The sequence below is a fragment of the Acanthopagrus latus genome, chromosome 11 (assembly GCF_904848185.1).
Source record: "Acanthopagrus latus isolate v.2019 chromosome 11, fAcaLat1.1, whole genome shotgun sequence".
Classification (NCBI taxonomy): domain Eukaryota; kingdom Metazoa; phylum Chordata; class Actinopteri; order Spariformes; family Sparidae; genus Acanthopagrus; species Acanthopagrus latus.
In genome coordinates this window covers 16,043,258-16,054,464 of record NC_051049.1, presented here as the reverse complement: position 1 = coordinate 16,054,464, position 11,207 = coordinate 16,043,258, and the positions used below count along the sequence as shown (strand labels likewise).

Genomic DNA, 11,207 nt, shown 5'->3' with positions numbered 1-11,207 from the left:
AAGTTTGACAATTTCAGTCAAATTGAAGAAACACTGGCCGTGTCACCACCAGATACTGTGTAAGTTTAAAATCCGAATAACTGAAAGATGACCGTGGGGGGGGATCTGTGAAATCTGTGAAATGTTTGCAACATGTGGGGAAAAAAAGCAAAGATGGCACCTCATATTGCTTCTTCTATCCAACACAGTGGTTCAGAAACTTTTTTGTTGTTTTTTTTATTCATAACAATTTGTTTATTCATCCATGTACACCCACCAGCAGCCCCTGCAGGACCCACTGGTCTAACCAACAGCCCAGCACCCAATTACACCCACACTAAAACCCAGCAGATTTCCGTAGCTGAAACCTTGTTTTGCTTGATAAATGACTTGAACAACAGCGTTTTGAATTTCAAAATACGCGTTTGATTATTTTTACGACAGTCTATTAATGAATCGGCATATTGTGATTTCATCACTGGTCCAAAATTCAGGCCGAATGAACAAAACCAAATTGTTTTCGTAAAACTTAATCCCCTAATTATGTCACTCTCTCGAAAGCACAATCGAAATCAAATATGGCCACCAGGTGAAATAATGAACAAACAAAGGAACAGCCAGAAATACATTTTAACCAGTTTGCACCGTGCCAGAGAAGTTTGACTCATTAGCAAAATACATTCCAGTTGAATCTTTATTCCGCTTTGCTCTGAGCATGTGAATGTGTTGCGGAGGAGCAGAAATGTGTGCGCTCAGTAAATAACCCGAGCCAGTGGGACAGGCTGAGTGAAGAAGCGTCCAGGCTCCTCAGTGTGCATGTGTTTATCTGTTTGGTTTATGTGTCAGTTACAGGCAGGACCCCTGCTGAGAGCAAAGATGTTGTAAACGAGGCGCCACAGATAATGTATTGCAGCGGGTGTCATTGAAGGCGTCCCTTTGAGAATACACATAAAAACACACAGACACACATGCGCGCGAGTGTACAAATGTCAGGACACAGAGGCAGGTGTGAGGCCTGCAAAACTATTATAACGCAGCGCTGAACATATGTGAACATGCTATACAAGCACATACAGCAGAGTGCATGCTGCCATTGCACACATGCAGTTGGTAGAGAGAGATACATAATCCACACACACACACACACACACACACACACACACACTCACACACACGTTTTCATACACAGGCAGTATTTGTCTGATAAGAAAGGTCACTTTTGTCATTTGAAAGCGCACAACCCACTACAGGCTCCACTTTTAAAGCTTTACCAGGAAGGAAAAAGGAGGCCAGCCGTGCCTCTGGACACCTCACTCAGGCAGTCATAATTACAGAACAAATCACACTGCTCTTTTCTCTCCATGTTATTTGAAATAGTGGATTAAGAGCAACAAAAAAAAAAAAAAAAAGAAAGAGCAGATTTTTGAAGCGCCGCCATCTGGGTTCGTGCGAGTGTGTCTGCTTCGTTATCTCATCTGAACCATCCACCTCTCACACGGCTCCCAGACGCTGTTTTTTTTTCCTCTCCGAGCCGGAGAGTTCGGCTCAGGGCCCTGAAACTGGGTCATCTGGGTGTTGGATTTTTGGAAAAAAATTAAATAAAATAAATAAAGGCTGGACACTGGCCGCTAAGCTGCCTGGACGCAGCGCAGGTAGGGGAGAAAGGGATGGAGCAATTGATGGCGCCGAGGAGAGTGACGAGTGGAAAGGTCAGGACGGAACAGCGCAGCCCCGTTGCTGGGGGAGATATTTTTGGACAGCACGCCAGGGTCGCAGTGCCAGACTATCAGCCTCTGCTCTGCCGCGGCCAAGACGGAGGCCGGCAAGCCTCAAGGTCACGGCCCGCACCTCTACTGCTGACAGAAAGGGGGAGGGAGGGAGGAAGGGAGAAGGGGTGGAAAGGTCGCAAGAAGCTGGACGCCATGCTGCTGTTCCAGGTCTAAAATAAAACCAGCTTCATTCTTCGTGGATGCGCGCACACACAGAGACACACACAGAGACACACACATACATCATAGCAGGGCAGCTTGCAGGTCAAGATGGAACAAGGATGTGCTGCTGGGTGTACACTCTCATTTCTGAGGCGAGTGACAGTTCAGGAGTGTCACCTGTCCGCGGGGGCCTCTGGTGGGAAATGTGATACCGCTCAGATGCTGACCCACATGCCCCGGGAGCTGCTCAAGTAATAGATATCGGGTGGACAGGAAGTTTCAAGAAGCCATTAGAGTTCGACAGCACTCAAACTCAATGTTTATAATTAGTTACGCTTGATTTTGCCTATTTATTTGTTTCACAGCTCCTTCTTCCATTGATACTATCTCAGGTAATTAATTGTTTTTTTTAGAATAACTGGCATTTTTTGACGTGCCGTCAAAGAGCTGCAGGATGAATTGTAATGTAACTATCTGCATTTTTTGAAAATGAGACAAAGTTCCCAAGCCCTGGATCTAGACTAGAGGCACATATATGAGCTTCTAATGGGGACCCTTAAATACACATAAACATAAATCGAGCGCAATGAACATATAGAATTCTCCAACAAAGGTGTATAATAATTCTAGAAGTAGATGAAGAATGTATTTTTAATATGTGCGTTTTTATTTGTGTGCTCTTATTTTTGTTAACTAAAAAATATTTTATCTGCCATGATTTTTGCTTTCTATTTTCATTGTATTTCAAATGTTCTTAATGTCTTAATGTTTCAATTTTAATGTATTTCTATGTCTCTGTAAAGCACTTTAAATTGTAGTGTATCTGAATGGTTCTTAATACACTTACCTGTATGTTTGTCAGCCATTACAGATTTTTTGCAGTAAATACTTTGTGGAGCTGCTTCAGTTACTTTACTATCCGATAAGTCAATCCAAACAAAATTGATTGCTAACTATTGTTGATTAAATAATCCTTTAAATCATTTTTTAAATCAAAAATGTGGAAATTTTCCTGCTCATCTGTGTCATTTATGATAGTACATGAGGAATCTTGGGGTTTTACACTGTTAGTTGGAAAAGCAATTTGAAGCCATAATTTTTCAAAACATGTCACAATGTTTTAAAAACCAAAAGCTTAACTGTGCCAATATGAGAGATAATTAATCAATAATAAGATAATAATCAGCTGCAGCCTTATAAGCTTGAACCTGGCTCAGTCTGTGCTGCATTTTCTCTCATCATCACCTGTTGTGGATCCATTAACGAAATTTAATAAAAGGATAATAAAATCAGTCAATATTTGAATAAAGTGCTGACAGTCGAATGGAGCAGGCAATTGATTCTCAAAGGGTGGTCCACAAGAAGGTCATTTCCAATAAATACGTGTTAAAAGAATTATAAAATATTAAGGTTCAATTTTGTGATTGAGTTTAAAACTTGCATTAAATAAATTAAATATATTATAATATTCATACAAACAATTTTTAATCAATGATGTGTTCTACATATATATCTGTGCCGATTACCAACCTTAACCTGCACCCGACTTTGGAGATTTAGGTGCGGCTCTATGGACGGAAACATTAATTAATTGGGGAGCAGACTTTAACACGACACGGACACGTCTTACATCATGTCAGTGATGGGAACAGAGACGTGATTAAGAATGGGCCCTGAAGATTTTCCAATTTCAAATAGGGCCACGTCATTATTCATTGGCTGCAAAAATGACAAAAAACATCCCTGGTTCACCTCCAGTCAAAGTATGTTGTTGCTCTCATTCCTTTTTTCCTGTCTGTTACACTCTGATCTGTCCTTTTTTAAAAACAAAGATTTTTTTTTTTTTTAAAGAAACAATGTCTATCTGTATTTTTTTTTTATTTCATCACGATAAATGTCAGCCCAAATATTTCATTTCATCCTTGTGTTTCATACATTTTCTTTCTTTCTTTCTTTCTTTCTTTCTTTCTTTCTTTCTTTCTTTCTTTCTTTCTTTCTTTCTTTCTTTCTTTTTCCTTCTCAGAGCTGCAGCTCATTCCTGTGCTCAGGATAAACATATAAACACAAATATTTGAAACAAAATTGTTTAAACATTTTTATTGCTATGTAAAATTAAAAATCTCATACCTCCGATGAAAAAGTACTACTTTTAAATAACACAAGTAAAATCAGGCAAAATAAAAGTATTTGGCATTGTGAATGGATGTTCAGTGGAGTTCAGATTTAGCACGTTATAAAAATGCATTGCACTGTACTGTTCTTGTACAGTCTGCTGACGGACTAACGACTTTAAAAGTCTAATCACTCTATCATCCCATGGGGTACTACACAGAAAATAAACTACTAAACATATAACATTGCGTTTCTCCCTATAAACATTTAATACTGTATTTAACTGAGGTCCTACAGTAGTTTGACGACATTTATCCTTAAAGAAAATCCAACTGAACACATGAAGTAGATGTGTCTTATTATTGGCACATCCGTTACATCCCTGGTGGAGGGGAGGAAAAAAAAGGGCGCAGCTGTGACACTGCAGTACATTTTGAGCTGACGAGCCGAGTCATTCATCGCGCTGCAACAATCTCTAAGAAGCGATGCACCACGTCCTTATCATCCCGAACGCATCCGACAAATCTACAAGTGAAGTGTCTTCTTCTGAGTGCAGCCAACACACAAAGACACAATAATTAATGACAACACAAAACTTCAAGTATATTCCAAACGCAGCTCTTCTGTCTAACCTCTACATCTGAGTGACGGGCTAAAATCTAAGCATGCAAACACTACTTGTAATGTGCACCCACTTTCTCTCTCTGTGACAAGCTGCAAAGTGCATATTACGAGCTGGGTACTCTCTGAGACTTAATGTTTGGCTCTTTACGCTGCAGCGCCGAACGCGGCTCGTTCTCTACGAGGCAAAGAGGCTTGGCTTAACTACACTGACATTCTAAACACTGTGTCGCTTAATAGTGCTGCGCTTAGTATCACACTGGTAAAACATTAAGCGTTAGCATTCAGAAGTTAAACATGTTTTGAGTTCTCCGGGCACCACCTCTCTCCTGTTAAAAACTATAACTTAAAGTGACCGTTAAAACATTTATAAACATAAAGCTTCTCAAATATAAGTTATGAAATAAATAAAAATAAGAAATTAAATAACTGATTACAGCCAGCAAAAATAAGCTTTTTGTTGTTTTTTTTTTTTTGTTTACATCCACTTTCTCAAACAAGGGATAGCTTAGTTCATATCATTCCATATCTGCATTCTGCATCAGCATTCACTGCATTCATGGAATACCTTACAAAATAAGTAAGTACATAAATAAATATTCCTTGCATTGTTTAGTATTTGTTATTCTTTCCTTTTACAGTACCATGACTTGTAACTGTACAGTGAGTTGGTATAATACAGCAATTACAATGAGAAAAGAGGGGTAAACCCATTGTCTGGTGTTACTCGGGTTAAAGGTAGGGGTCAACGGTATGGATGGTCTGCTGGTCTACGCAGGTCCATGCTAATCTAAACAAGGCCCTTTAGCAATCCCAAATCACCCGGCCTGTCTTTGTCGGTCTTCTGCAGGGGCTTTGGCCAAGGTTGAGGCTTTATCCGGCGTTCATAGCTGCCCCCATAATCCAGATCCATACAGTTTGGCTGGGTGAGAGTCAGGGAGGGGAGGTGTCGAGGTCAAAAGGTGAGGTGTCATAAGCCAGGGTTGCCACGGTGACCTCAGAAGTGGCCCATCCTGGCGGCGAAAAGGCTGCGCGAGCGTGGCATGGCCGAGGAGATGCGGCCAAAGCTGGATGAAGGCCACTTCATGATGAACTGGGAGGTCACTGGCAGCAGATACCTGGACAGACGGACAAGAGCGAGGGATGGAGGGATTAGGGGGGAAGGATGAACATAATGAGAGGATTAGATATGCAAAGGTCACAATTTAGAGGTCATCGCAGCATGAGTGCTCGGCACTGAGAACACATATTGCCCACTTTTCATATATTGACTTCACCATTTATGGCCATCTCCGTTTGCACATTTCATCTTTAATAAAGTCCCAGTGATTTCAAGATGTTATGACATCACCCTCCCTTTGAAAATGAGTCTGTGTGTAGGACTGCAACTAATGATTATTTTAATTGTCAATTAACGTCCAGGGGAATTATAATTCCCCACAGACTTAGGCTAATAACTTCAAATGTCTTGTTTTATCAGACCAACAACACAAATACATTCAATCAAGTGTCATTTAACACGAAGAAAAGCATCAAATCCGCATAAAGTGATATTTGAATAGAAAATTACTCATTTTCTGTAGATTGACTATTTGATTAATCATTGCAGCTCTCAATTTGCTGTATGCACCAAATCTAAAATGCCATACACATCCGTTTAATTAGGTTATACTGTATATATAGATTTTGATGTATCTGCTCAGGGAGTGAATTTTGGGCCTTATTACCTCTCAGGAAAAAGATTCAACTTTGACCCTTACATTTTCAGTATCATGAACATAAAATCCTCACCTATCATTCCGAGGCATAGACGTCAGAACCTTTCTAAGACTTTTCTATGACACCTTCCACCGAGACAGAGCAGTGAGGCAGCTCCTGCTAACAGCGTTCCAGTACCTGAGAATGAGACCAGCGTCAGGTTGAGATAAGAGTCAGGAGGGGATGAACCCTGCTCCCATCTTCCTTAGTTACTGGAAATGAGTCAGATATGGTTGTCAGAGCAATGTCAGATGAGATGATCAAATCCTGGACAAGGTTAACTGAAGGTTATGCAAATGTCGAGGGGGTGCTGTTCAGAAGACATGAGACGGGGAAATTTGAATTCTTCCAGACTGATCAGTTGGAAGAATGACTTACATTTATGGGCTTTCACAGCACACGTTATGTGACCTTCTTGCCACATCCGCAGGAAGGATCTTTAGCTAATAAAAAATACATCTAATACTCGTTTAGTTAAACGAGTACAATGGTCAAAAGAAATAGTCCCTGTGGAAGTGTTTAAGATGTGACAATCTAATCAAAAGGGAGCCACTGGGGCTGAGGATTACAGAGTGAAGAAATAATATCTTCTTTTAAGCTGGTGCAGAGATAGCATACTTTTTCTCCTCTGACAGCTCTCTCTCCTTGTGAAATAGCCCTTGAACAAATTAGCAGAGCGGCTTCTTCTAAAGTCGACCGGAAAAGAGAAAAAAAAAAAAAAGAGGCATGTCGCTGAGGGCGTCCGCTTCAACACTGCCCGAAACCCAGGAGAGTTACGAGGATTCAAATTAACTTCATTTAGTCCAAAGAGAGTGTCCTTGAAACAGCTTCAAGTGGGCCGTAGGTATCCCTCCAGCACATCTTCTTCTTCTTCGGCTCTGACTGGACTCGGTGATGGCTCAGTCCGGCACTTCTTCTCAAAGTCCTCCGATCAAACCCCAGAGAACAGGAGGGCAGGATCTACTTTGCTCCAAGTCTTTCACATTTTCTTCTTGTGCAGTTCAAGGTGACATTTAGTGGTTTAATACCATGTTTTTATGTCATCCTTACATTCATTTCTCATGTTTCTCTCCTCCAAACCTCTTCTATGAGATACACCACACATCCATTGGTATTCTGCTCATGTATTTGCAGTGCGATTTCTCCTTTCTCCCTTCCATTTCCATAAGGTTTTCACTGAAAACCCCAAGCCAGGCATGGAAATGGTAGAAAAAAATAGATAGAAAATCAAATATTGAACATTCATTGGGGCCCGAGTGTGTTCTTCAGAGATCCTCTGCTATTCACTTTGAGAATATTCTGCTCATAGAAAGAATCACTGTGGTGGTAGTGGCAAGGGGTGGAGTGGGCGGGGGTGGGGTGGGGTGGGGGGGGTTTCACGTCCAAGCGGCCGCTGTCTCTGCAGGCTATATTTAATTGGACCCTCATTCGGCATCTTCCAGGTTCGTCCTCCTTTTGATCATGAAGAAGGTCTTGGCAAAAGCGTGCATGCTTGAAAGCCAGAGGGAGGCTCGTTCATGCACTTGTGCTTTGCTTCAATCCATCAGTTGACGGGGAGACAGAAAGATACTCTCCTGCTCTGCTCCTCACATGCAAAGCTACAATCCGCCGCTATTCTTACTGACAGGCCTTCCATGCTACTCTTAAGTCCTCCATCGAGATGCAACTGCCACAGCGAATTAAGAGGAGGCCAGACAAGACGAAATGCCATGACTAAGGATGGAGGGGGGAGACTGCCGCGATAGCTGACGCAATCCTAAACCAAGAGGTACAAAGAGGCTTGAAGGTTATCTGCAGCCCACATTCGGCTCAACACCCCAATTAACCCTAATTACTGCACACTTTTCAGACAGATGAAAGTTAATAGAATCTGAAACTTTTGTCATCATGGGGAAATTGTCTTTGGGTAGTGACAGTAATTCCAGGCTTAACAAGAAAGTCATTAGTGGAGCTATTTGGCTACTTCCTCTCATCTGCCCACACAGACTGAAGGACTTTTCTCAGACCCATGAGACTGTTGACACACCTGATCAGAGCACTCCACAGAGGAAGGATGCTTGAACAAGAGCGGGCAGGTGTGGTCAACAACGGAGACCCCGAGGATCTTGACTAACAGACCCACTTTGATGTGTGCCAACGGCTGCCAAGAGCTCTGCGAGTGTGTGTTATGAATGTGTGTGTGCATACACATGAGACAGTGTGGAGCCAAATTTGCCGGCCTATATGATCTCTGATTTCCATGTGTGAAATAGTTGACGTAGTTAGAATGGGGGTGTCTGCCAATCTGGGCTTCCACACAATCAGATTGTGTGTTTGAATTAGGTATTGAACTGGATAAACGGAATGTTAAAGATGAAACCTGTCCGTCACCAGCTGGTGCATTACAATATCTCACGATTAAAAAAAACTCATCTAATTGGAATCGATTCTCGACCCACTATGTCTCTGGTGTTTTTATCCAACATTCAGTTTAGTTCAGAAAAAAGATGATATTGACTTGATTTAATGAACCTAATTAGTTTTGATTATTATATTATTACTAACATTTCCACCCGTGTCTATTTGTTGGTTGGTTTGTCAGCAAAAATCAAACCAATTTGCATGAAACTTGGAGGATGGGTCTCGGCCCAGAATATACCCCATTCACTTTTGTTGTGGATCCCGATAAAGGGAAATACGTAACGATTTCATTTTAAAAATGCTCAGACTGGAAGACAAAATCAAATATTCAATTTGTTTTTTACCAAATACCTCAATATCAGTCTTGCAACAACATTGTAGGAATAGCATTTGGTGCATTCTCACAGCATTAACACAATTAAAAATGGGTAAAGGCAGGTGTTATAACAGGTACAACATCACTTTACTATAATGCAGCCTTTCAAAGCAGGAGAGGACAACAATTGAGTCATATCATGATACAAAACCCGAAATCTATGACGATATGAAGTTTCATACAACAATAACGATATAATTCTAGTTATTGCCCAGCTGTAATGATCATGCAAGTATTGATTCAACACAGGCTGAAAAAGTGTGAACCTGTCCTTTTGAAGTCACTTGGCCAGAGAGAGAAATAGTTTGGAGTTAGCTGAGGTGGAGATGGACAGACGTGCGCACACAAACACAGAACGGTTTACCCTCTCATAGAAAGCTTTCGCACCAATGAGAGAATAATCCTAATTGCTTCTCAGCTATCTGAAGAGGAGGCGGTTGTGACTGCTCCCTGCATGCCTGATGGAAAGATGAGAACTGTTTTGTGTTGTGAAACCGCAAACCATACGATGCAAAGCAGAGACTTTTTCTGTCTTCTTGAGACAAGAAGAGAGCGGTGCTTGGGTTGATCATGGTGCTGATGGTGTGCAGGTGAGGCGCTCCGATCCCACTGAGGCCACTCGTATTGAAAATGCACTCAGGCTAAGATGCTCTTGAGAAAAGCATTGAGTGTAAGGCGTAGTTTAGCATGTGGAAGCGAGGGTGATTGGCTGGTGATGTACAGGAAGCTGGTTGCTGGTGGCTGCAGTGTTGACAAACAGTGCTCTGAACAGTCTTAATATGCTTCCTTCTCCCATCTCAATACAATACACCGTAAACAGTTTTGGGCCGAAACATATCCCATTGTCATGTTGTGTAAGTCAATCAAAATATCATTATTTTTATTTTAGTTAGGGAAAGGAGAAGAGACCATGCTAGACTGTTAGGGTAAGCCCAAGCAACCATCAGCGGGCAGGTGGGACCAAGCCTTAGTTGCAGCTGTGAGGTGGTGGGAGCAGCGGAAAGCAGGGAAGAGGGACGGTGCTGGAAGATGGGAGGGGTTTAGCAGAACTAAACCGGGCAAAGACCTGCGTCGAGGGGCGAAGAGACGGAGGAAGAGGAGGAAGAAGCGGCAGCGACAGCAGCAGGGGTGGAGCCATGGGTAGAGGCTGGTCCAGCAGCAAATGGTAAGCTTTTTTACACACACATATATAGACACAGAAGAAATAAGGAGAGACAGACCAATGCATGCTTAAATGGACTCTCAAGGGTGACTACTGCAAAGATATGGATACACCAGTGTGCCATTTTGTGCATGCTTGAGTTATTAAATCCAATTACAGTTCAATCCTCACATAGTCCACTGATAAATTCATATTCTTGATTCATTCCTCAAAACAAATATGCTTAATTTAAAACAATTAATAGCAACAAGTTGGAAATAAGTAGCTCTCAAACTGTACACATAGTTTTCTTTTTAACAGCTGAGGTTATTATACTGTAGGCACAAAGTGATAGCCTGTTAAAATATGCGTAAGAGTTATGAATCATGTAAAGCGAGGCCCCAGGAAAAAAGGAGCTCTCTCTCTCGTAAGGTCATTTGCTGCACAGGCTCATCTGGGCTCTAATTGAATTAAGCAGGCCTCGGGGGGCCCCGGGCTAACCTGAGCGCTAATCTGTGGGCCATTATTTCCTGTTAACAGCACACTCCTTCTCCTCTCCTCTCCTCACCATCCCTCCCCACCTCCCTCGCTCACTGTCTGCCAGCCCAAAGCATATGTGCTTTTTAAAAGTTCGCTCACTACCAACCTGAGCTGCTGTCTCCTGCGGGCATCAACCTTAAAAATAGAATGAGGCTGATATCTTTCTCCCTTTTTTTCCAGTTTGTTTGTTTGTTTTTATCAGGGTTGTGTGATGAAGATGATGGCTCTAAGGCTCCGTGGAGGGGAGAGACAGGAAATGTTTTCTGAGAGAGGTTTAATGATGATAGCTGTTGAAGATTTTCAAATCAAAGTTTTCTTGTCTGTATGTCAAAGTGTTCATTGTTTATTC

General features: G+C 41.8%; 1 protein-coding gene across 5 annotated transcripts in view; it reads right to left on the bottom strand.

Annotated features, from left to right (window-relative positions):
• Positions 1 to 3,992: 3,992 nt before the first annotated feature.
• ttll7 (tubulin tyrosine ligase-like family, member 7) overlaps positions 3,993 to 11,207 on the bottom strand; it is a 73,596-nt gene continuing 66,381 nt past the window's right edge. The window contains exons 21-23 of one of the 5 annotated variants that reach the window (XR_005077881.1): positions 6,435 to 6,539; positions 5,741 to 5,761; positions 3,993 to 5,650 (exon numbers count right to left, since the gene is read on the bottom strand). Coding sequence is in view for 4 of the 5 variants with exons in the window: in XM_037115520.1 (XP_036971415.1) it covers positions 5,641 to 5,761 (121 nt within the window). In the remaining variant the exon portion in view is untranslated. Of the gene's footprint in view, positions 5,762 to 6,434; positions 6,540 to 7,764; positions 10,348 to 11,207 lie in introns of those variants that run through there. The other 4 variants (XM_037115524.1, XM_037115522.1, XM_037115520.1 and 1 more) reach the window with 4 other exon arrangements.